The 27,542-nt window shown below is 40.9% G+C and overlaps 1 protein-coding gene across 1 annotated transcript in view; it reads left to right on the top strand.

Moving 5' to 3' along the window:
* The window catches only part of diaph2 (diaphanous-related formin 2), a gene marked incomplete at its 5' end in the record, with an annotated part of 361,962 nt that overhangs the window by 219,205 nt on the left and 115,215 nt on the right, over positions 1–27,542 (top strand). Inside the window, 3 exons of the mRNA XM_083890769.1 lie at positions 2,147–2,248; positions 4,937–5,176; positions 9,094–9,223. Coding sequence (XP_083746895.1) covers positions 2,147–2,248; positions 4,937–5,176; positions 9,094–9,223 — 472 coding nt within the window. The remainder of the gene's footprint in view (positions 1–2,146; positions 2,249–4,936; positions 5,177–9,093; positions 9,224–27,542) is intronic.

Here is a 27,542-nt window from a genome sequence, read left to right as displayed (position 1 = left end):
CTTCATCTGGCTCAAATACACAATTCCAATTACACTTCCTCCCCCTATTTTGTGTGTGTTTTTTTTTTTTTAATCAACCATCTTTCATGCTTTTGCTGACAGGATCAAAAACCTTCATTATCATGGCACCACTGCTTGCTACTGACCCTAATTGGGGCCTCAGCAAAAGTAAGCAACATTTGATATAATGGCTCCCTCCCAAGCAGGATTGCTAGCCGTGCATTGCGTCTCGGTTTTTTATATTGCTGTGTTCCCTGAGGGAAGGACAGAGATGTCATCATTAGTGGGCAGTAGACTATGGCCGGGGTGCCTGCAATGACTGCTGGGGTCTATAAAGTGGTCAGCTGGATTCATGTCCCAGTAGCCTGTGTCTACTGTCTGTTTTCACTGTCTGGGTTTCATCTGCCCATGTGATCCTGCGCCAGTCTGCCCCTGCTGAATATATTTGTGAAGCTAATGGGGAAGGAAGCTCTGTGAAGACTAGGAAAAGGGCACTTCTTCTTCTTCTTCTTCTCCTCCTCTGAGAATAGGCAGGGGGGGGGTCACTGTGGTCAATTTTATTAACTCGGGCGACCTTCACACAAATAATTAACATTTACAGGAAACACAGCCCCTCTCATTAGCTTCCTAATCTGTAAGCTCACCACCAGCAGTGTGATGTTTTGTCGCTGCTTTTAACTTATTAGCTGAGTAATTATGTGTTGTTGTTTTTTTTTTTAAAGACAGTTGCAAGCTGATGGAGGCTGTGCAACACGAGATCAGTTATCTGAAGGTGCCTGGCAAGTCCAGTAATTGGCTAAATTCCACTACTATCGCAAGTAAAGAGCCAACAATGAGAAGTGATTACTTGAACTTATCTGCTCTCTCTCCTACCAAGCCATCTGCCGACCCCTCTCTGTGTTCCCCCGCCGCCATTCGTTCATTCAGCAGCGTTTCTCCCCAGTGCTCATAACTTGCACAAATGAGCACCGAAATCTGCACAAGAAAATAAATTATTTTATTTATTGATTTTATTTTATTATTATCATTAATTATAATGAAGCACACATTCACGAAAACAGGTGAAACGATGTCTATGTTTGACTAAAATCTAACGCGGTTATTAAAAAATGCAGTACTGTGCAAAAGCTTTGTTGTTTTTATGTCAAATTATCATCATTGGTATTTGGATTATAGTGATGTGACTAAAAGCTGCTCTCGTATATGAGCAAACTGTGTATGCAATGCTCAATCATGTCTTGAATTAACCTGGTGTAATTAACCTTTTTTCACGTAACATATAGTAAAGTAAATAACTAGAAATAGTAGAGCAAGTAAAAGTTTTTTAATAATAACATGAATTAGGTTTCCACTCCAGGTTTTAGAGAGCTTCTCTTCAAGTGCAAGGGGAAGGTCACACTAAGTACTTGACGTGTTCCAAACCTGCAGACATGTTCCCTGTGTTTTCTGTTAGTTCAATTACATCACCATCTGTATTAATTAATGGATCTACCGAGAGCTTGACAGAAAACTGATTCAAACAGTGATGAAGATGTATGTGCACATAATATGCGCACACAGACGCAGTTTTCTCTCACAGGCATCAGAGACCAACCCTAACCTTAACCTCACCATAAAACATGATGATTTAAATCATGAGTTGTTGCTTTTTGTCCCTGTAAGGACAACAAAGTCCCCATAATGTGACTAATGTGACCAGATTTAGGTCCCCAGAACATAAGTAATACCTGGAACATACACACACACACACATGCACGCAGAGGTGTAGCTGAAAGAAATTTGCTTCATTACGAAACTGTGGCAGGGCAAATTTAATATGGTGGGGCTGCCACAGTGGAGATAATTAATGGGAAACTCTGTCTCATATATGAGCCCAGAAAAGTGCACGATGAGACAAAATGCACGGGCAGTGTCTGGGCTTTTCCCCCCCCAGAATGTAACGTAACCCGGGTAAAGTCGTACACGGCCACAGTCAGCAGCTTCGCTCTTCCAACGGACTCTTTTCTTTTTCTGTGCAAGACACGCTGTCGTCCTCATCTGTGAAGTGATTTTTTTTTATTTCTGTGATGGACAAAAATGAGATTTTCATTAACACTTCCTCCCCACCGCCACCACTTTCTCTCTCTCTCTCTCTCTCCATTTGCAGAACCTGATAAAGAACCTGCCAGAGCAGAAACAGCTGAACTCACTCGCAGAACTAAAGGGTGAATATGAAGAGCTGGTAGAGTCGGAGCAGTTTGGCATCGTGGTGAGTATAATTTCATGTGATTGGACACTGGTTTAGGTGCGATCGAAAAAATGCATTATTCACAGTGATGCATGCACCGAAAAATGCAGTCCATGTTTAATTCAAAGGTCTAACAAAATAAAGGGCATATTTGATGAAAAGTAAAACTGAGGGGGGGAAAAAAAAGTTACAAAATGACAGGCTGTGATAAAAAGTTGTTTTCACTCAGGAAAATAAAAGTTGCTTCAAAAAACTCTTCAAGACCTTTTATTATTTTTAAACAGGCCGTTGTCTCGCCACTGTTCTGTTGTCCTTTTCTCTTTTTTTGTGTTGTAAAGCATTCTTGAGTGTAAGCTCTTATTATTATTGTTGTTAGTTCAATCATCTGTGAGTATTATTCAACATTGATAATTCAGTAGATAGTCTTGCCTCGTGAAAAAAAATCACACCCTGAGGCTATGAATCCTATCCGCAGCAAAGCTCTTTGAAAAGATGGCCGCTGCGGTCTTCCAGCTTGATATCCCAATCCTCTAACTGATTTACAATGAACAAAGTCCTCACTTTGTTTCTGCCATTACATTATAAACTTGAGGACGTGATCTCTGTCTTAAGTTTTTTTAAGTTTTTGAAATGTATTTACCCCACACATTGTCAGTTATCAGGTGTAATTGTACAATGACATTATAAAAGTATATTCATAGTATTAAAGCAACACATAACAGGAGCTGTGAACTTCAAACTTCCATCCATCCATGTTCTACCGCGTTATCCTCCACATGAGGGTCAAGGGGGGGGGGGGGGGGGGTCACACCCTGGACAGTTCGTCAGTCCATATAGAGACAAACAACCCATTCACTCTCACACCTACTGTGAATTTAGAGTGTCCAATAATTCCCATATTGCATGTTTTTTTGGACTGTGGGAGGAAGCAGGAAAACCTGGAGAAAACCCGCGCACACATGGGGAGAACATGCAAAGTCCATGCAGGAAGGCATTTCTTCCAACTGGGGCTCAAACCCTCGTCTACCCCAACCGCATGGCCGTTACCCTCAAACCTGACTATACGTAAAGCTCATTAGAGTTTATTCCATATTCAAGGATTGCCCCTGTCTGCCAAGTTATACTCTTTACTTGCTAAAGGCTATTTTTTTTTTTTTTTGGGGCTGATGTCTTTCAGGATATGTAATGAAGCAGGAGGGAACAGTTTCCCCTCATGATCTCACTAATGTTGTGACCACATCTCACCCCACTGATCTAGTGGCTCCTCGATGCGGAGCCATTCCGTTCCCTTGGGAAATAAGCCGTGTTTAAGCGTTTTTTTTTGTTGTTTTTTTTGTTTCTCTGCCCGAGCTGTCATCAGCGTGCTTGCTTTCATTGTGATTTCCCCTCTTATTGTATACAAATCAATTCAAGTGAGGGAGACGCGAGGAGTGTTTTTGCGTGCCACTGTGTGTGCGTACGTGCTATGTGAATGCATGGTGTGGTGATGGTGGCGTTTGGCGGGGCTTTTGTCTCAGAGACTATTTTGTCCAGATATATGCAAAAAATCCAAGCACCAATAAACATGGGCTGGATCAGAAAGTTGCCTTCAAGCACCAGATTATGCAGCAATCTATGGAATGTGTATGTGGTTGCTGCTGCCCATTTCTTTTAATTCCCTCTCTTGTTGCAAAGGGGATGGATTTTTCCAAATGTATTTATTTATTTATTTTCTCCCTGGCTTCAGCGATTCCACTCCCAAGCCCACAAGTATTGATTGAGGCTGTTATTTATTTATGACAAATCTGTTTAATAGGAGCTTCCCCGCGTCTATATGAAAGTCAAGAGGGAGGCAAGAAAACAGGTTAATCCCATTTACTAAAGAGGGTAGTTGATTTTCAGGTCATTAACACTCGTCACACAGATAATTACACCGGGGACTCCACATAGTGGTGATGTGGATGCGAAGCAGTGCTGCTGTATAATATTTATAGAAAGTGTTTCCTGTCTCTGTATTGCTCGACATTATGAAAAGTTAATGTAGCCAGTAGTATAATAAATCTCACAGATTGTGAGAGCTACGACTTGGCACTGGAAGAATATTATTATTATTATTATTAATTGCAATTGGAATTTTGATAAATACTATTATGTCATCTAAAAAAGTAAAATATATATCAGGACGTGGTCATTTCCATGCAATGACATATCTCTGCGTTGTTATATTAAAGGTGCCATATGTAAGAATGTGGCCAAAAACGGTTACTACATTCAAATTCAAAACACTGAGGTCTTTTAGGTTTCGTTGTCCGACGTAAATGGCAACCCGTGGTTGCTCGGCAGCTGAGACTCTACTGACTGCAATGATTGGTAGATGGCGGTAGGTGGCGCCACATGTAAAAACATGATTTCAAAACATAAACATGATTTGCAGTCTGCAAAACATTTTTTAAGGCAAATAGTTTGTCTGTACTGTTGTTGTTGGTGAGTTCAGTTTGTTATATGAACATTATTCCTGAGTCTCTGTGACATATTAGGAGGATTTTACGGCCAGTTGCTTTAGATTTATTACATAATGCACCTTTAAAACTGCACTAAATGGGTGAATAACTAACATGAATGTCTCTACCCTCAACTTAACCACGACAATGACTTCTCTGCTCTTTGTACAACTACTGACAACTCCTCCTTTTTTCTTTTTTTTTTCCTCTTGTGATTGCAATTCGTCAGATGAGCTCAGTGAAGCTCCTCCGATCGCGTCTCAACGGCATTCTGTTCAAGCTGACGTTCGAGGAGCAGGTGAACAACATTCGACCGGACATCATGAACGTGACGTTCGCTTGTGAGGAGGTGAAGAAGAGCGAGAACTTTAGCAAATTCCTGGAGCTGGTGTTGCTCGTCGGCAACTACATGAACGCCGGTTCAAGGAACGCCCAGACGTTTGGTTTCAACCTCGGCTTCCTCGTCAAGGTAACGCACCGCAACGCAATTCAGGACGCTAGTCGTCAAGGTTACCTGGGTACATACTTATTATCTATCAACATCAACATCAGAACAGCATACGTCAGTGGATCGACAGTCATCCAGGCTCATTTCCTCGTGGCCGGCCCTGTAAAGGCCACATTATACTTCTCCGACTGCGTATGCGTTATCCGTCTGCGTCACCACGGAGACGCCTCGAGCATTTATACTTCTGCGTCGTGGTGACGGACACTCGCTGCAATTTCCCGCCCGATCAGTAGGGGTCGCTGCGCAAGGTTGTTGTGCTTCTGGCTACAGTGAGCAATGGCGTCCGAGAAAGAAAGAGAGAGAAAGACTGTTGTTGTTGAAAAAGTGGCCGTTTCTCACTTTTCTGTGTCACGGAACGCAATTTTAAGATAATTTGAGGCGAGAAATTGGCCATTTAGAGTCTAAACATGTGCTGTGTGTGTTAAGATATGACGTATTTATAGTTCGGCAGCGGCGTTATCGGCGGGGATCAGCTCCGCCTCTGTCAGGACGCCCGGAGCGCACTGAGAGCCGGCACAGAGCAGCTTAGCTCGGCCTGTCCTGAGGACCAATCGCAGCTCTTGCCGTCTCCGTAGTCCCTTGACGGAGTGACGGACACTTATAAAATATTCCGTGCACCCGGAGACGACGCAGAGGCTCTTCGACAGGTTCTGCGTCGACGCAGAGGACTCTGCGTAGCTACGCAGAGCACTTTACGCAGGAGTATAAATTGGGCTTAAGAATGGCGAATCCAGTATGCCTTTGGTATTCCTGCAAGCTGACTGAATCACTGTGGAGTGTCAGTGTAGAGCTGGTAACTCCTCAGGGGGCTGATTGGGCTATTATTGATGGACAAGGAAAAAAAAGTCTGCTTTCTTACTTCAGTCAATCAAGTAAATGGCCCCCTGGGTGGTGGGTCTAGGGTACCTAATGGGTTCATCAGGGAGGAGGAGGTTGTTGATGGCAATGAGCTGCAAGAGGAAGGGCACAGGCCGGTCCTCCTCTGCCTTTAACCCTCCTCTACACCCACCCCCCGTCCTGTCAAGGACATACAAATCTCCTGGGAGCCTGGCTGGTCACATATATTTCCACTCTGGTTCTACGTGTCTTCCTTTTTTTCCTGTGCCTTAGGCCAGCAATGCCATAATGACCATGAAGTATAATTATTTCCTAATCACTTTATTGGAACACATCCATAAAATAAAATATATTTGTACAAAAAAAAAACAGGTTAAAGTGTCAACATTTACACTTGTGACTTCACAACCCTGCCGCTCAACCCTAATTAATGTTAATCTTATTAATGTTAATCTTAATTCACAAAAGCATACACATGAGTGCAATTAAGAGGGAAAACAACAACAAAGACAAACACCGTCTTCATGATTCAACATATGGTGTTTATATATTTAACCATGTGCATGACCCAAAAAAAGTGTGTAAACGTTGTTTCTCTTGAGCCTTAAACCACTGCCTTTTCTTTCGGAAAAAAAGAAACACTTTCAATTCAATTCAGTTTGGTTCATATAGCGCCATATCACAACATAATTATCTCAAAGCAGAAGCCTTCACAATATTATGGAGAGAAGAGAAACTCAAGAATTTACACAATGAGGCATCAGTGTAGAGAAAAAGCAATGGAAGGAGGAAATATCTGACAGAGTCAAAAAATGTGCAGCCATATGCCACGACAGGTTGGGGTGAAAGGGAAAATGGGGAACAGAGGAGACAGGAAGGGGGAGAGTTCTGCAGTGTTACACTGAGCTGTGTTCACGTAAAGTTGAGCAGAGCCGACCATTAACAGATTGTTGACTCGGTGATGGCGGAACTGGCTCCAGCATTCGCACCAGTGGCCTTGTGCCATTTTAATTTGTGTTTGAATAGATTTTATTTTATTTATTTACATAGTTATTCCCCGAGTCTCTTGTGTTTTCAGGTCACTAGAAGTAAATTTTCTTTCAGTCAAGGACATTTATTTATTTTGTCAATAGAAATTCACATGGATGTTTGTGAATCAGTGATATAATGTTCAGTCTTCGCTGGACAGCAACACTAACAAGTTCAGGTACAACTGAATGCATAGACTTGTTCGAAGGAGTAGCAACACTTGCCATATCGAAGAGTAACATAATAACCGTTATACAAATGCATTATATATAGATAGTTAAAGTGGACCTAGACTGGAAGTTCCAATTAACGCTGTTTAGTGTGTATCTGCGTCATTACCTTGTTTAAGAAGCCCTGAAGGTTCAAAACTAACAGTTCAGCCACTGCGCCACTGTGACAAAACCATTTTTAAACGTTGTTAAAACAACGTTTTGATAATGAGTAGCAGTGCATCCACCGTTCCAGAGGGGGGAGCTGCGCTTCTGAGAGCGGGTGTGCTGAATATGTCACTTCCGGGTATTGGCCAATCACAACACAGTCTGTCTTCTGGGTGAGAGAGTTGAGTCTGAAATATCGCGGCTGGGGAACAGCGTCAGAAAAGAGGATTTCTATCGGCTCGTTTACAGCAACTCGGAGGTTTTTTTACCATAAAAACAAGTTAATGTATGTAAGTAGACCTCCATAACTAACATATATGTGCAACAGGACCACTCTATGTGAGCTTTAGCAAATGTTGAGGTAAAACCTCATGTGCTCTTTAAGGAGAGCATTTAGAAATAAGCTTGTTATGTATTCCCAAATATGTGTAGAAATACAAAATTCAAGTACTTTAAAACAGTTATAGAACATGAATGACGTTTCTTATTTAAATATTTGATCGGTAGGTTGATGAGTTAGCCCACTCCAACTCATCTCGACGATAGTTAGGTCACAAGGCTTCGTTATTTTCAGTAATTGCTTGTATTTCGTGGAACTCTATAATTATTTTCACATACATACATACCTCCCTGTGTTTGGGCAGTTGATGAGTTCATGATAAAGCTACTGCTGTATATAATCAACAACTCATCAGTGAAGCTATAGGGACTGCATTGCAGAGCTGCTCAGCTAAAAATACACCGCACGCCGTTCTTCAGAGTCAACATGCTGTTAGTTAATAATCTCAGTTGCTTTTTTTGTGTGTGCGTGTGTGTGTTTTTTCCTCCTCGTGGTTCAACCTCTCTTTAATACTCTTTTCTTGTATCAGTTAGCAGAAGACGGAAAAAAAAAAAAAAAAATCAGCATACTCCTTTTTGTGTGTGGTAATGACAGTCTGGGGGTATAACAATTGACAAATTAAAATTTGAAATGCATGAAATTGAATTGTGATTACCCGACATTAGCAAATGATTGATCCTCATCTAATGAAAGTATGTGTGTTTGTGTTGGTGCGCGCGTGTGTGTGTGTGTGTGATGATATGCCTCGACTCTCTGTAATTGTTCCAGATCACTCGCGTGTATGCGTGTGTGTGTGTGTGTGTGTGTGTGTGTGTGTTAGTATGAGAACAATCAAGCATGTGCACACTCATGTTTGCATGTGCACAGGTGTAGACATGTCCAACTGCAGGCTGTTTACTGCGCCAGTATTATCAGTATGAGTACACAGAGGTGGGCTGTGCTAATTAGCTTTCCCAGCATGCCGTTCGAACAGCATGGTAATCACAGTGGGAAATAAATATGGAACACGTTTCCTATGCACTGATGGGGGGAGACACACACACACACACACACACACACACACATGCACACTCATGTGCACTTACACGGCAAATACAGTGCTGTACTTTATCTCAAATGTTTCTGCTCCACTGTTCCTTTAGTATCATGAGTGCGGTGTCATTTTTTTGTTGACGTATGTATGCATTTATTTGACGTCATGAGAATGTGCCTTCAGCTACAATTTAACAAAAAACTGTAATTGTAAATTGATATTAAAAGAAAAAGTAATGACTTTCCCATGTTTTTCTTTTTAGTTGCGAGACACCAAATCCATCAGTCATAGTACGACGCTGCTCCATTTCCTGGCTGAGAAGTGTGAAGAGTGTCACCCAGGGATGTTAAGTTTTCCAGATGAACTGGAACATGTGGAGGACGCCAGCAAAGGTATGTCTCTCTCTCTCTCTCTCTCGTTTATTTTATGTCATGTTGCCGTATTGTACCAGACACACATTTGTATCATATGTAACACATTTTAAGTTAAAGTGACGGCGTCACCCGCATACGTCTACTGAAGGTTAAAGCTTTGCTTCAGGAAATCCAATGACGGAAACGTCCCCGTGTGTGCAACAAAGCTTTAAATCTGCTCAGCATCTACTTAATTTAAGTTATTCCTAACTCGAAGCTCACACTTTAAGTAAGCGGCTTCATCCTTTTACAGCAGCTAGTTCTTTTTCTTTGTGACAAGAAGAGAGACATTTATCTGACCACACTGTCATTCAGCCTGTCAATAAACTAATTCCGCTTTAATTCCATTCTCGAGCATTTGAAGGAATCCCTGCGGCCTTATTTACTTTGTTAGTCTCATAATTGGTTATTTAATCTAATTCAGCTAATTATGCACTTGAGTGAGACTGCCAGCCATTGTGTAAGTGGTCTGAATAGTCTCCACGCTGTGTATATATTTAGATGTCTGTGTTTGCACATTTTTGGATTATATCAACTTTGTCATTTCCCAGATATGAATTATTTAAGGAGACGCCTCGTTGATTGACAGAAGACAGTAGAAAACAAAACAGAACAACTCAATTTAGCTAAGACTTGAGAATATAAAGAGAAAAACATACTCTTGGCACAACATGCGTTGCTTGATTCATCGACCATGTGACTATATACCCTGTATGTTCAATGAAGGAGAAAATTGCAACACTTCCTTTCTTCATTGTGAGAAAATGCAAACACACCCTGTGTTGCACTGGTGTCTCGAATTGAATCAAAACAAATAAAGTGCGTAATCACTATAAGACAGGTGAGTGAGTTTGACATTTGTTTCAATACTATTTTTGTTTTTCCCCCACCATCTGTCTATAAAGCAAGTTGCGTCTGTCTGTCTGTCTGTGACAGGCATATCTCGCTGACCGTTGACCATTAGTCAGATTGCAAGACTTTGGATATGGGTTGAGCATGACCCGATGGTGTGCATCCTTGATTTTCAATTTTTTTTAGAGGAATTTTAATTTTCACTGATTTATCATGCTGCATTAGGCATAATTTAAATTATTTTTTGAAATTCAGGAAAAGATCCATTTGCTTTGATGACAGTGAGCTGACCATCTTCTCAAAAACAAAAAGTATCTCGGAATGACTTGAAATTTACCATCATAATAGTCAGAATCGCCCTGGACAAGTACCTCTTTAAAATATTTGCAAATCTCTTAAAGAATAATTTAAATGATTTTTTTGAAATTCAGGAAATGATCCATTTGCCCTGATGCACTTTGACAGTGAGCTGACTTTTTTCTCAAAAACAAAAAATATCTCGGAATGACTTGGAATTTACCATCATAATAGTCGGCATCGCCCTGAATAAGGATCCGTTGAAAATATTTGCAAACTTCTTAAGGAATAATTTTAATGATTTTTTCAAATTCAGGAAATGATCCATTTACCCTGATGCACTTTGACAGTGAGCTGACTTTCTTCTCAAAAACAAAAAGTATCTCGGAATGACTTTAAATTTACCATCATAATAGTCGGCATCGCCCTGAACAACTATCTCTTTAAAACATTTATAAATCCCTTAGGGAATAATTTTAATGATTTTTTGAAATTCAGGAAATGATCCATTTGCCCTGATGCACTTTGACAGTGAGCTGACTTTAGTCTCAAAAACAAAAAGTATCTTGGAATGACCTGAAATTCACCATCATAATAGTCGGCATGGCCCTGAACAAGGATCTGTTGAAAATATTTGTAAATCTCTTGAGGAATATTTTTAATGACTTTTTGAAATTCAGAATATGATCCATTTGCCCTGATGCACTTTGACAGTGAGCTGACTTTTTTCTCAAAACCAAAAAAGTATCTCGGAATGACTTGAAATTTACCATCATAATAGTCGGCATCGCCCTGAACAAGGATCCGTTGAAAATATTTGCAAACTTCTTAAGGAATAATTTTAATGATTTTTTTTTTTAAATTCAGGAAATTATCTAGGACTAGTTTGTTCAGAATCAGCTGTTTATCGTGAGTGACGGATCGTCTTACGTAGTTTTCATATTCCTGTAGCAGCCTCCGCATTATGTTGGGCTTCTGCATGATGATTGGAGGAACTCTCTGAAAGGCAGAACCAGTTTTTTGATTGACAGTGATACAGAAATACACGACAGCGGCCTAGGTCTGTTGCCAAATATCTGGACATTGTGTGTTATTTGCTCGGGGATATAGCCCATTTTTCCTTTGTACATATACACTGTCAATAAAAGCAGTTTTATAGCATATCAGTTTTACATAATTATTGCGTTTTTCTTGTTCTTGCAGAATTTATGTATAAATAGCTGGGCCTGTAATGAGCTTTCCCTGTTTTAAAGACCGGCAACCGCCACTGAACAGATCCTTCACAATCTTTTAGATTCCTGACTTAGTAAAATAAAGCTGCCTTTATACAATATGGATTCTTGATTAAGTCAAAAAACCTGTATAATGTTTCCCACCGAACGCACGCCTCTTCTCACAACCCTGTCTTTTTAGTTTTCATTTCAGTTTATGGTGGCGGGGATTATGCACATACTCTACTTGTTTTCTTTCTTTCTTTCTGTTTTTAATTGGAAACCCATTCACTGTTGTGATGGCAACAACCACTCCTTCTCAGATCCATACGAAAATATAGATTCAAATGAGTTTTGATAATAGACAGTAACTAAATAAAGCAATTGCTATAGAAACACAGTAAAATGACAGCCAACTGTAGAACTTTCATTCCGCCATCGGTGAGGGAATATTTATTTTTTGTCGTCGAGTGAAATGGTGTAAACAAACCTGTTCACAGCAAGCCTGTTGCCCAAGGATGTGATTTCTGATGCTCATCAGAGGCCTGATGGGGAAGGCGTCGACTAAAAGAGACACTGACAGTGATGTAGAGGGATTCAAGTGTAATTAAACGACCATCCACAATGGTTGGAAGTTCTGCAATTAATATACCTCATTAATAACCACAATCAGGGCTGAATAATTGCCCTAGAAAAATCATAATTTTCACTGCCTCGATGGGCTGCTTCAGACTTTCTCCTCCAGTGCACTTTCCCTTTGATTGCCACCTTATATTGCATTGATCTTGACACAGTTTCTTGTTTTTTTTCCATTCAAAATGGCACATATTTGTATCCTCCTGTAATTCAACACTTCTGTGACTTCTCCAGCAATTCCATGAATATTTAAACGAAGGCTGATTCTAAACAATCGCGTACTGCATTATTGATAATGCCGTTTTCTTTTTTTCCCCATTCATTTATATTTTTTTGTTTGTTACAGTATCTCAGTGATGACAGATAGCGGCAGAAGAAAAAGATAAGCGTTTGTTGTCATTTTACACAAAGCCGTACAACAACATGCTACAAACTGAAGGTGCATTTGAATAAAACCAATTAGATAATAAAACAGTTGTTTGTGCTTCTTAGTCTGAATTACTGGAGAAAAAAAATCACTGTATTTATATGTCACTACAGGCAGATGCAACACTTAAATGTGTTACTGGAAACTTAAACTGCAGTGATAAAAAGCAATTGCCCATGCTTGACTGAAACACCCCGGTTAATATATTCTTACTGTTTTGACCACAGTGGTGTTTTATGCAAGTTGTATCTCAATTAAAAGTTCCGGGATGAACACTTTTATGTTTTTTTGACCGATAGAAAAAGTTAGATTGAAACACTGTCGTCGGGCGCGTCTCTTCTCTCCAGTTCCAGTAAAAACTAGGTTACCCCAAAACAGACGATTGCATATTTTATTACGGCAGAAATCAGTCGGCCCATAGACTTGCCTGGGAGCATGAAAGTGGCCTGATTGAGCTGGAGGTTAACAATAACCAAGTCCAGCTCGTAGAGATGTTCCCGATGGAGAGTTTCACTCTCTCCCAGGATTCAGCCATGATCAAAGATGATCTGTATCAAGGTCAGTTTTGATTAAAATTCCCATCGTTATGTAAGATGGCTGGGCCATCAGTCTGGAGATGTTACACATAGGATGTGGACAGGAAGAAGGGCCATTTATTTATATATATATATTATTTTTTTATACAATATATAGGGCAGTTGAGAAAGAGAATATTTGTACATGAAACTGAAATCATTTTTTATCTCATTACCTTCACTCTATATCTGGTCACACCAGTTATCTCACTCTCTCCACTGCCATTTGTTTGTTTCTAAAGCTCTGTACCATTTCACTCCCTTAATTATTTTTCTCTTTGCTTGTTTTACATGAACGGGGAAGCGATAGTTGCAGTTGCAGCGTATAAAGGAAGGAACAAGTTACTGTTAACCCTCTGATGACCATCAAGATAATGAGGCTGCCTGGATTTATATTGATTTTATGACTGTAGAATTGTCAAAGAAAATGTCCTTTTCTGCTCCTTTTCCCAAGATAACGGGGTTAGGGTTATCTAACGCGCGTCGCGCGTTTATGGTCGTTCTGCGGAAGTCCAGAGGGGCTACCGTAATGACAAGTATATGGCTACAAAGCTATAGTTCTTTGCTTTCCAATATCCATCCATCATCACATCTTCTACCGCTTCATCCTCCACGCGAGGGCCGTGTGGCGTGCTGTGCCAATCTCAGCTGACATAGGGCGAAAGGCCAATGTGTTACGCATTGGCATTTGGTTATGTTATTTTTCGCAATTGGGGCCAACTTAAAGAATGCTATTCTAAAAGTTTTGATTGATGCAGTCAAGTATACACCATGAACTGTATATCTTCACTTAAAGGGACACTATGTAGTATTTATGGGTTTATATAACCCAAAATCCACTTTTTTATACATATTATGTGCTCCTGCATTGTCTAGTCGCTGTATAATAGTTTTTGTTTAATTTTCGTAGTGTTTCAAAAAGTCATGTAAAATAACATGGTCGCGGTCCACGGTTGCATAGCCACTGTTAGCAGCGAGAAGCCATGTTTCTACCGGAGCCTGTAAGGACAAACGCGAGAGAACAAATCAAGCGTCTCTTTACTTGTAGCGGAAGTCCCGCCTCCTCTCTCTCCGCTTCGTCTGCTACGGCCGCGGTAGCTCCGCCCTCTCCCTCGCCTCACGAACCTCATCTGCTGACACGGAGAAAGACGACGAGGACGACATTTGACCAGCTGCGGATACCGTAGCGCTCAGGGAAGGGAGGGGGTGAGCAGAGCAGCAGGTCTTTGTTGTAAATTTCAGCCTGTCCTCTAGATGGCACTATAAACTACTTACTTCACCTTTAAATGTGAAATATTCGTGAGCAGTAAATATGATTCAGATTTTTCCCTCCATTATTGCTGTACTTATTATTAAATGACATGATGGCACTTGAAATCCTTGTGCCATTATCTTTGTTAAAACAACAGGTAAAAACAATACAATCTTTTCTAGCATTTAACAGTTACAGCCTTTTTGAGTTGAAGTCATCCGTAACCTTTCAATGTGTTAGCCTTTAAATGAAAATAATAGTGAGCGGCCTTGGCATGTAAAGATACATATGACACTATATATCGTAACAGAGCAAATACATCCCCCGTTAACTTCCTTTTACTCATCGCCTGACAAAAGTGTCTTCCTGACTCATTCTTTGAAATGATATAGCACTGGCGTGCATCGTCAACACAAACTTCTCTGTCACTACAAGGGATTCGATTCCAAAGAGGCTTCATAAGAGACTGGTGTTCATTCTATTTGTTGAGATTTGTCGTTCAGTCAGTGACATATACAAACACAGTCCTAGACACAGTGTATACAAATAGCTGTTGTGCATTGTTTCACTGTAGGCTAATGGGTGTTTGTCCTGGTGGACCAGTGGACTGTCCACAAGTGATCTAATGAGAGTGTGTTGAGTGTATTTTCTGTTATTCTGGGATGGCGCTCATATTCAACACACACACACCCACACACACACATGAGTATTTGATTGAAATACAGTCACAGAAATACTATTTCCATACCCCTGACCTCATCTCAGTAGCAGCGGCACAGCCTTGAGAGAAGTGCCATTGGCCAGTTTGCCTTGTTAAATCCCCCCCAAAGATGAATATGTGGAGCCTGACAATGGAAACTAAGTCTTGTGCGGTGATTCCACTCAATCAGCGGCGCACTGACAATCTGTCTTGACAATCCGGAAAAAGAGGAAATATGACACAAATGTTCTCATAAATCTATTTAGTATAAGGCATAGCCAAGGGCAAAGTACTTTGGAGCCTGTGAGAGAGAAAATGGAGAATGAGGGAGGACAAAAAAGATGGGCTTTGAGGATATTAATACCAATGTGAATATATCTATTATCCACATTCATTTCAAGCCACTGCAGCATAATAAAGCAGTGCTCATTTTCCATTTAAACTCAGCAGTGCTTGGTCTGTTGCATAGACGGGGCGGCTTTCTGGATGGGGAGGGACAGAGAAAGGATCATTTGTCTTTTGGTTTGAATGGGGTTGAAGGGGGTGTGAGCGGGGTAAGGGGTTGAGTTCCCTCATGCTCACTGACGACAGCTGTAAATGCTTGAGGAAACCTGGGCACAATTCATGCCCAACATGCAGTTCAACTCGAAATGGATGTAGTATTGTGAATCGCTAAAGAGATGTTTTTTTTTCCCATTTAAACGAAAGCTCAGTTATTTATTTTGCACCTTTTGTTTGAAGGCAAATAAATTAAAATCCTCTTCCATTTATATAAAAAAGCCCAAGATTATCAGGGTTAATAAACATATGCGTTTAGGAAACTGGTGGAAAAGTGCTGCTGACTTCCCCTAAATATATTTCATCATGTCATATGCTTACCTGGCAACCTTCCAGAAGTTTCCAGCGATGTGCATAATTTAGGAATAGCCTCTTTTTGTTATTGTGTGGCATCTTTATGTTTTCTGTTGAGGTTTACAATACCACTGATGTTGCACTCCCCCAATTCTCTCAAAGTTCTCCCTCTAGAAAGTGAGCTGTGACATCACCAAACTTTTGCTTTTGCCAGTTTTCAACATCATTTGTTATATATAATATGCTTCTGATTTGAATACTGCTGTGATAAGCAGCTACTCAAGACAGATTTAGTGTCAGATTCACCACTTAGACCACCAAACAACACTGTCAACCTCTGGAGGGGGTTGACAGTGTTGTAAAAAAATAACTCAATAAATAAATATATAATCAATTTCACACTCAGTGAAATTCCTATTCTTAGATTTGTAGTCAAACTTTTCCATTCTCCCTTAGAAGTAATTGAATGACAATCTGATTTAGGTGCATATTAATATTCTCAATGGGAATTCCATTTGCCATTTAATCGCGGGAGTTAATGGGCTGTGATATGAGGCTCACAAATGTGCAGCATTTCAAATTTATTGCAATTTATAAAAGGGGGTGGAATTGCATGTAGGTGAACGTAGACGCCTCTCTAGATTGGGATGTTTTTTTAAAGATACGCAATCTCCGTCTTTTTTGATGCACAGGTAGTTTGGCGTAATATCCGCCACACTTTTACAAATGAGACCCCAGGCAGCGTTAATCACGCCGCTTTGACAAAGTAGACACAATATCGTTCCGCTGCGATGCTTGCCGGCAAATATTCGCGAGGGCGCACGTGGCTTCAGACATTTTTATAGGAGTCGTAGCAACAGCTCAGAGCACAGACACACACACACACACACACACACACACACCACGACAGGACAGGACAGGACAGTATGGTAGCTTAGTCTGTGTATGTCCTCGAGAGGCCCAGCCAAAGCCTGGATGTATATCCTTTTTGAGAAACGTGGGGATTTCAGCTCACTGATGCTTCCCTCCAATCAGGCTGAGATAGAGCGAGGATCTGCAGGGAGCAAGAGCTGCTGGAGTCATATTTTATGAGAGCTGACTATCAACGATTATTGCTACTAGTTACAAAACTTTGTAGAAAAAATGTCATTTTTTTTCTCCCCAACTTTTAAGATCTAACTTTCAAAAGTTCACTCTTTTGAAAGTACATGGAATACTTCTAGACTGCACATTTTCTCTAAACCTTTCAATGTCAGAAATATTAGAAATGTCACAATGAAAGGATTGTAGGTGTATTTAGGACATCAGAAAAAAAAAAGTTTTTACAACAATTTGGAATGTTTGTTCGTCAGTTGAGTTTGTGTGCTTCTCATACTTTGATACCAAAGGTCACGTCGTGTAGGTTTGAAGGCCTGTGTTTACATTTGAGTGTGAGCTTCACACATTTCCAGCGACCGTTTAGTTGCTTGTTTGAGTGACTGCGCGCCAAACAAATTTCTTCTTGGAAGCCTTTCGTGTTTGAGGTCTCATCATTTATACATCAAATGCATCCAGTTGTATTATTGAAGGCACTTCAGTCTTCAGTAACACACGAGCAGTGGCAGTCTTTGGAGGCCCCGCGACAGAGACTTCCAGATGATTTGACGAAATTCTGTGCGTCGCTGCACACGCACGGATTTACACGATCAAACGATTTTTTTTTTAAAAAACAGCCAAAAAATAATTTCATTTGATTACAATGTTTGGAAGCTTTAACAATCATTCTCAAACCTTTTTTACTTTGCTGAAAGCAGAATTCAATAAACATAAGTGTGGTTAATTAAACCAAATTGTCCACGGCGGTGGAGTGTTAGCTGAATTCAAATCTTGAGCTTCATATTAAAAACAGTCAGTTGCCCCCCCCCCCACCCCCCACCCCCCCATATAACACCAGGTATACTTGACCAGCAGGCAATTTAATATTGTCAGTGTGTCTCGAAACAGAAACAATTTCCTCACTGGTTGTTAAAGGTATGCTCATCCCCAAGACCCTGGAAGTGATAGAGCAGGATCAGCGAGCCCAGCACTGCAACGGAGAGACTGTCATGAAGGATATTAGGAGCAGGAAACAGACCTGTCGAGCTCTACCAGCTCAAGATGAGTGATGAGCTCCAGAGAGTTTTTTTTTTTTTTTTCCCCGTCTTTATTTTTCCTTACTAACTTCATGGTGGGTGAGTGGTTCATTGTGAGCCCAAAACAACAATTCCTTCTTTCTTTCTTTCTTTTTGTCAGTCCGTCTCTTTCCGTCCACCTCTGATTTTTCTTACATCACCACTTTGGCCAGCCAGTATGAATGTAGACAGAGATAGAGACACATGCAGGAAGGGCCAGCAGCTCTGCTTAGCATCAGCCTCCAGTCTGTGACAGCAGATTTCAATGAGAGCTGACAATGGGACCAGGAATGAGAATAATGCTGTTTGCCAGCCTAGAAATTCAGCCTGTCACAGTAAACCATTCCCCATGCTTGGAGCGTTCCAATGCGCCGAGGTGAACAGGGAGGCTCCATTTCAAATGCAACTCTTTCCACCGCTAACTCCTAACGAGAACCTGCAGGTCAAGATAATTGTGTCATTTTTTCCGCAATTGATGCAAAAGGTGTTCCCAATTTATTTTTTTTATTTTTTTTAACACAGGAGCCTTAAAAATAGAAATACATACATTTCCAAAAAGTGTAGCTCTTTCAAGCACCATTCAAAGACTAATTTAATGACATCAGTGATTATAATAAGCTCTAAAAAAAACCCAAGAGACAGGATATTTTTGCATAAAAGCATTCTGTTATGCAAAATGTCACCTAGAAAAGCAGAATGTTTTCCCAAAAATCACTAATTCCTTGTCAGTGAGTTCACGTGTCTCCTTGCATTACCATTTTCTAAGTTACACACATTTTTGTCTTAATCTGCTTGTTCTTTAGATAATATGCTATATTTAATACATGCCTATTTGTACTAGATGGTTTGGATTTGAAATTAAGTCTTTGGGAAAATACAAACCTACACTCTTAGAAATGAAAGTGCTAAGTAGAACCAGGACCCCTTTTGGGGTCCAGGTAGAACCCATTTGGAGGGTTCCACCAAGAACCCTTTTAAAGCCCTTTATTTGGGAAAGGGGGTTTTAAAGGGTTCTCTGGATCAAAATGGTTCTTACTGGAACCATTAGTGCTACCAAGAACCCTTGGAAAACCCTTTCTTCTGGGAAAGGGTTTTTCAGAAGCAAATGGTTCCATGCAGAACCTCAGCCCTTGTAGAAGGACGCCATTTGGAACCCTTATTTCTAAGTGTACGGAGTGTACGTCTCACTTGATTTACAACTTCAGTAAACATTTGACTGACATTTGTTGTCTCAATGGCTTCATCAACAGGACTTGATGTCAGTTTTGTAAAGTATGCCACATGAGTTGCTGGTTGCAGGTGACATCTGTGAATTTCCCGGTCGCCAAACCCCAACATGGTTAGCGTGTTCAGGTGGATGATCAGTTGCCACTTATATCTGGAGGTTGAACAGCTGCAGAGTTAACTAACAAACCCCATACAAGAGTGTTCATATGAGACAGGTAAGAATGCGCACAAGCCGTGGTTATTGTTATTGCCGTGTTGATCTACACAAGGGCTGCTGCGATACCTGTTCCCAGTGCAACCCTGCAGCTGATCATGTTCGAAAGAAAAAAAAAAAACAGCCTGTAACATTGTCTGGTAGATAGGGTGGGGGGGGGGGGGGTGTTTCTCAGTATTTCCCAGCGATCCAGATCTCCATTGATTTGGTAAGCACATCGTGACAATGAGCATTATCACAAAGCTTGAATTACACAATGCGGTGTGCGGGCGATAAAAGCGTGTAAGGCGAGGTGAGGCAGACGAAGTGCTTTAGATCTGTCATAAAGCTGTTGAGGCAACAGAAGTGGTGCATTGTTAGGCGGCAAACCGTCGCAGGCAGGACATTGTGCCGAGAGCGTTAGGAGACTTTGAAGTTGTTTTTCGCGGAGAGAGAGAGAGTCACGATATCATTTCTGTCAGGTTATTCTGATGAGTGAGATGATAATGATGAGGACTGCCGAACAAATGAGCAGGAAATTGAGTCTTCTATGTGTTGAACCCTGCGTTTTTTTTTCCAGATAAGGCCCCCATTGAGGTGTTACAATAACAAGTCTCAGTGAAAGAGCATAATCTAGAGTGCAATATGCCCTCAGTGTCTGGGATTTATATTGTGCTTGTGCGATGGGTCAGTGGCGAGGTATACATTATATTGAAAAGGCTAAGATTACGTGGTACAATGATGCTGTTGTTTAAGGGTAATTGTAGTATTCCATTGACCATATGTATACTATTTTACAATAGGTTTAAAAATAGGTAATGGAGCTTTATTGTATGATCCTTGGACTGATAAGTTGTAGTTGGGCCTCACAGCAAGGTTCTGGGTTACGATTATTTTCATCTATTATCTTTTATTGTATCTTTTGGTCCATTAAATGTCAGAAAATGACTTGATCGGCGGTTCTAACCCTGAAAAGGTTAATATTCAGTTGCAATATGGAGCAGAGAGTTTATTTTAATTATTAAAGACACTCAAACTGTTTATTGTAGATTTTTAAAAAATGCCAATGAATACACTAATTTACCTAGTGTGGATTTAGCTTGGATTTCTTCGTGCCCGCGCCTTTTGTGGGTCTTTCCCGAGGTGATCCTGCTTCCTCGCTGTCCAAAGACGTGAAGGTTGGGTTGATAGGACACTCTAAATTGCCTGTAGGTGTGAATGTGAGTGGGAATGGTTGTTTGTCTCTATATGTCAGCGCTGTGACGGACAGGCGACCTATGCAGGGTGTATACTGCCTCTCACCCAGTGTCAGCTGGGATTGAAAGTGGAGACTTATTACTCTCGTCTCAGCATCGTGATGGCAGACATGTGCTTTAAGTGTCTTTCAGAGATTAGGGCACGGCGTGTCTACGTGCTGCTTCTTAAAGGAGCTGTACGTGAGGCTATTCGTGGATAATTGTTGTTGTTTTTTGTTTTTTTCACGTAGCGTGATTTAAAAAACGAGACCTTACATACTTGAAAGAATTGGAGTAGGGTGTGATTTTTTCCGTGAAAACTGAAGGATGTGACATTATCCGTGCTCATTTATGCCTCGGGGTAAACATCAGTTGCTGACGGTTACCGAAGCAGCGTGTTGTAGTTTGTGCGGGGATGATGATAATAATAGATTTGCTAATATTAATAAACCGCTGTCTCCCAGTACAACGGAGACTCGACAACAGAAATCTCACAAGAGCATAAAAAACCAGGGAAGTCATCGACGTAGAGTCTGTCACCAGTTTGGCCAGAACCCAGCATCTAAATGGATGTGTCTCTGACATAGTCATCACTTGCAGTGGTTCACCACAAGGGTTGTGTTTTGTCGGCATTAATATTTATAATGTGCACTGACAGCTGTAGAGGGCCCCGCGGAAAGCGGTTTTCCTCGTCATTTGTTTTCCGACGATTGCGGCGCCGTCGTCTTTGTTTTTTTTTTTCCGAGGTTCACGATCTGACCATGGCCCCCGCGCTCGCCGGATTTGTAAAAATGTTGCGATAACAGTTGCTTGGAATAAATCTGTAAGATGAAAGAACTGATAATTGACTTCAGAGGACACGAAGATAAAGTCACGGAGTGCATCATTCATAATGAATTTCCAGGTGAATTTGCTTCTGCTTCTATCCAAGAGTCACTATGTTGTCTCCTGTTTCGACAACAAACATTTCCTTTTAAGTCTCTCTTCCCCATGCAAAGCAATCTGTTTACTCAACTCACAATGATGCTAAGACACTGATGGTTGCACTACTTAGAATTTGGTAATTGTGATCCCTTTTGTGTTGCCTTCTGTTTTGTTTTCTTGAACATGGTCAAATGTTGTGTATGTAAATGCCAGGCACTTCTACAACTAATTACCCCATAGGGATTAATGAAGTGATATTGCGTTGTACTAATTGCATGGCAATACACTTTATAAGGAAGTACTAATTGCTATCAGCATAAGTGGGCATCTTAGTAAAAGTTGGTTCAAACATATTTTCGATTGTAGTTTTTTTTTTTCTATTCTCCAAGCTCACATAAAATGGTCATGGTCACATTTTAGAAAGTTTTCTAAAAAGTTTTTTTTTCAAATGAAAAGAATGATTTAGAAATCTTATGTAATGTGCCAACCATTTCATACTTTTTTCTTTTGTTTCGTGCAAGTAGCATCATACCATGGAGTACAAGTACCCACCCAGTGTCACTGTCCTGAAGTGCCTGTGTGTATTTTTTTTTATTATTATTATTTCTGTGAATTCCTTCCCACTCTCTGCCTCTGTTGACCACTGTGTGAGAAAACACGTCTCTGGCTCAAATGCAGTCATAAGAAATCTGGGCAGCTTTCCCCAGTGATGCACATCATTGGGGTTGGGAATTGATTTTGGATACTAAATTGGGTCATTTTTATCATGGGCTGTCATCAATATATGATTTAAAAGCATGGCCTGGAGAGAGTATTGCATGGATGCTCATTGGAGTTTCACTAGGCCCAGGGGAGGCAAGCTCCCATGTGCCCTCTTTTCAGTTAATGCATGCCACTATATGTGAAGATTCCACCAGCACTTGTGATTTATACCCCCAGCGGAGCAAAGATATAGGAATACACAGGCATTCACTGCCTCTTTTACACATTTATATGGTGCTCTTAGGTTTTTGCTGGGTCTGCCAAGACCATACTTGTCTGTGTATATCACGCAAAGTATCTCACCGTGCATTTTCTCTCCACATACCATCGTCGTTTGTGTCTTTTCCCTTCTCAAGAAATGATACTCTGGTGATTTTCACTTTAATCAAAGTTATACTGTCTGTGGTGCAAATGATGCTTTATCTGGTCTAAGTTTGAGTGTCATGTTGATGATGTGCATTTTTCCACCTATTTTTTTCTCCTCGGCTCTTTGTCATGGCGTCTGACTGTGTGATCCATATGCAAATGCTATTTAAATCAGCTGCACTGCATCTGCATGTGAAATTGGTGATTTGAAGCCAGGTGGTCTAGCTACTGAGCGCAGGGACACCCTCCATTTGAGTGAGGCTTAAACTGCAAATAAATGAAACACCTTATTAATAATTGTCATGAATGGGGTGTTTTGTATTGAGTGCCACCATAGCAGATTGTTTTTCCTTGGTGTAATAAATCTGATATCATCATTCTCAACCCCTTTGCTTTCAGCTCAGGAAATGATTCTGCTCTGCCACAAATAAGAGAGACCCAGCCATGGTGTCACTTTTTAGGTCAGCTTTCAGGACTAAATTAGCCACAAAATGGCTGCTTCTGCTCTCTGAAAATACCTTTTTTTTTTTAAATGCACGTGGTCATGGAAAAAACAAAGGTTTATAAAAAGTTATGAAGAGGAGAGTCAGTGTAGCTTCCTACTGTTATACAGAGAATAGTTAATATGGATGGAACTGAACCAAGGTGACCAATTCAGTGGCTATATCCTCAAGTTACAGTGTATGAGTGTTCTCTGGCATCTCTGGATGTGCAAATATGGTTTAAAAAAAAGTGGACCAAGCCATGAAGCAGTTTTCTTTTCAATCAGAAATGGCTTTTATACTCATATACAGGAGACGAGGGAGAGGAGGCATGGGGAGGTTACATACTGGCAGTGCCAATTTAAAGATTATTGGGGGAAGAAAAGAATGATTTAGTCGCCACCAAACCTTGCGAGGTTTTGAATGGGATTGATTGGCACGTTTGGCAAGTAAAAGAGCAGAGGCAACAACTAAGGTAAGTGCTCGGGTGAAATGTTTACCTGCAATGGGGATTGGGGAAATTACAGCCGGACCCCCCTGTGAGCTCTTCTGCTCTTCACATAATCAAATCGCATCCCTTTGGGCACATTATTCACAACAAACATCTTGGACTCTCAGTTTAATACCAACCCCCTCTTCTGACGACTTGTGAAAGTCAAGCCGCACTATCTAAGATGTGCAAATTTGCAGTAATCAACCGCCGGATCTGATCAGACCGCTCTTCTTCTTGCTTTCTCACACACATAACTCTCTCCTAACTTGATCTGATGCTATTCAACATAGAACAGCCCTCTTCGTTCATTTTTAAGGTGTTAATGTCTGAAATTAACCTCACTGATTATATTAAGTTGGACGGCGCTGAGAATGGTGAACATGATTCAATTTAACATGTTTTCTCAGTTACAATTATGTACTCAGTCGTCCAGATTTGCTTTAAATGTTCACCAGTTTCAGTTTCGGTCGCCGCGTTCAGTCTTTCAAGGCGTAAAAATGTTCGCTGTCACTTCCATTATTCGCAAACTGCTCATGCACAACACTCGCGACAGCCTCTTTATCCATTGGTATTTTTCTTCGAATTTTCCAAAGTTTATCTCGCACCTCACTACGGTGAGGAAAATCAAAATGTTGTACCACGGAAAACTATGCTTACCGGTTTAAGGGTCAAGCACAATTCTGGTGTATTGACGTCCCTTTGCAGCCCCCCCTCCGTCCTTTGCCTTGACATGTCAGACCAGCTGAGACCTGCTCTTTACAGAAAGGTCTGGGTTTATTCCACCAGCTGAAGCAGAGGTAAGGAGGGACAGAATCAATTGTTGTGGGCCAAATTGAACCTGTGTTGAGCTGCAGGCAGCCGCGAGATAAAGCCTCTGACGATGTCTGCTGTGTTTATCATCAGGTGGCCTTTTCTGTGTGTGCTATGCTGTGATTTTGATGTGTTAAGTCATAATAGGGGAGCCACCATTCTTTGGAGAGACTGCCAATAACATTGCAGACAGAGGGGAATTACATTTCATGTCAGCCTATTATTATTTCCAGCCTCCACTGTACACTTTGTTTTACCTGAAGAGGCCCCTACCTTCATTTCCCTGCCTTCTACCCTTCTTTTCTTTTGTTTTGAATATTTATCACTTGGAATGTGTAATATATTTGGTTTGCAGTGAATTTACACATAGCTTTTTCATCATTTTTATAGACAACTGGCCATAAGTAGCTTTTACTTGTGAGGCCTGTGTGAAGAGGAGGGATATATATTCCCTAATATATTAATAATAAAGTGTCAGAGCAGAGCTTGGTTTATTTATCCTTGCTGGCAGAATCACAAGATAATTTACCCTTACACATTCTCTTCTGCATTACAGTAAATCTATCTCATGTTTCAGGGAAGCTCACGTTTTAACTGCTATTATTTGCAATGGATTCAACATTTTATTACAAGGCTGTTATCGCACCAGTTGCTAACTCCTATCCACATAATCGCATGCACGATCAAATCATACACCATTTGGAATTAACTGTAGTAGACACTACACACTGTGTCTACAACTGACTGCAAGATACATGTACCAGTTTTATCACATACAGTCAATGTTATTTTAGTCGTCTGGTAGTGTTGAAGATACTGCAGCAAAAAAAAATCATTTTATAGCCACCCACTGTCCTCTGCCAGGCCTTCTCCTTCCACCAACAGAGATAATTTGCCACTGTGACAGTGCTCCTGTTAGTGTAAATCTTTGACAGAGGATGCTCACGCAGTTTGTTTGGACTGCCTTGGCCTATCTAGGACTTTGTCCAGGCAGAGGGTGCCGTGCGCCCAGCTTCTGCAATCCTGGCTTGTGGGTCAGTCTTGCGAATCGTTGTTCCAAAATGGCCTGGTCGAGGGGTGGGGGGGGGGGGGGGGGGGTTGCGGGGGGACGTCATGTCGCGAGCCACCACCACCATCCTCCAGTGTAGTGTGCTACTCTACCGTTACACCAGTCATTATCCGAGATGACCAACTAAAAAACTGTGCACCTGTTCCCATACGGGGTGGGCAATAGCCCCATAGCTAATCAGGTACGCCATTAGCAGGGAATGACAATGACTGCAGTAATTTTATTGGCACATTTAAAGTTTTCTTCTTTGAGAAAGACAATGACTTTTTCCCCGCCGGCGGCTATTTTTCCAAAGTCGACTTAATCAAGTGCAGAAAATGATCATACTAGTGCTTTTCTAGCACACACTTTAAATATCTGGAATGCGTTTGGTGATGGTGGCTGTTCCTTGGCCTACTGTTCCATAAAGAGGGGGAGTAACCAAAGCTAAAACTAATGTTGTTTTTGTTGGGATTTTTTTTGCAAAAGAATATTCTGGGGGTCACTGCTTAGTATTTTGTAGGTTATATATGAAGCAAGGTGAACACTCTACACATGCCCCTGTCAGGTCCCTGGTTGTCTGTCAGGTTTTTTATGAGTTCCTCATGTCCCACTTTACCATCAAATGCCGACCACCTGCAGTCAACAATACCGTGTAATGACAGTGCAATTTTCTCCTCCGTCCATATTTCCCTCCCCCATATTCATTCTTTCATTCTGTGCCACTTGTCCTGCAAAGGTCGCGGGGGGGTGAGCCGGAGCCAATCCGAGCTGACGTCGGGTAATATATTTCCTGAAATGAAAAGTCACAACATTGTCCACATTTACTTTATATTCTCCTATTTAATCATACGCTTTGTGCGGGATCATAAAGGCAACCATGTGGGGCAGTCATGAGAAACAGCTTTCTATTGAGGGAATTGCCTTGTCTTGTTCCAGCAACATGATGCAGGCTATTGTAGTTTAATAACTCAACAACTGCCATGGCCTGGTGACCCAGTGCTTTAAAATAGTCTAAAGCGGGAGAGAATATTTCCTCGCCTACAGCTTGGGCATGAGCTGTTGTTTTTGACAACTCTCCATTGCAAGTTGTATTTAAACTATTTTGTTATCCAAATCAGAGAGTTTTGAGAAAACACGGAACTAACCATGTGCTAATTTAGCTTCCAGGAAAAACTGTCTGCAGAAACTAAAATCATTTTTATAATAATAGTTTTTTTTCCCCAGGATATGTTTTTGCAAAAAATATTCCCGAGGAACTCAAGGTTACTAACCTACAACTTACATGCATTGTGTATTGCTGTACATTTAAGGTAGTGACAACTTTCAGCGAAGCCTAAAGCTGTTGGTTATTACAATTGGCTGATTGGCTGCAAGCTACAAAACTGTTTCCCTAAGCACTAGTTAAATTGGAATACACAATGAAGCTGCCTTCGGCTACAAGACAACGGAACTGACAATATACGTAGTCTGCCTTTTTGCCATTCTATTTTCTTAATGTTTTTTTATCTCCATTTGGCATCTGAAACAATCTCCTCTTAACTGTCCTCACCACAGGCTCTGTCTCTGTCCAGTGCGCTGTGTGTACGGCGCTGCCTCGCTCACCAAAACACGCAGTTGCTTGTCCGTCTGTATAATACTGTTGCAGCAGTTCTCTCTCTCTCCACAGAATCGGAATCACTCATTCTGGGTGTGTTAAAAAAATACTTTTTTTTTCTCTGTCAGCCATTGTGTCAAAATCCAACCCATTTTAGATAAATGGTTTGTGATGAGAGAAACTATGCCTGTAAAAAAGGGAGGAGGGCC

The sequence above is a fragment of the Microchirus variegatus genome (genome assembly GCF_963457635.1).
Source record: "Microchirus variegatus genome assembly, chromosome: 6".
Classification (NCBI taxonomy): Eukaryota; Metazoa; Chordata; class Actinopteri; order Pleuronectiformes; family Soleidae; genus Microchirus; species Microchirus variegatus.
This window is presented reverse-complemented; position numbering and strand designations above follow the sequence as displayed.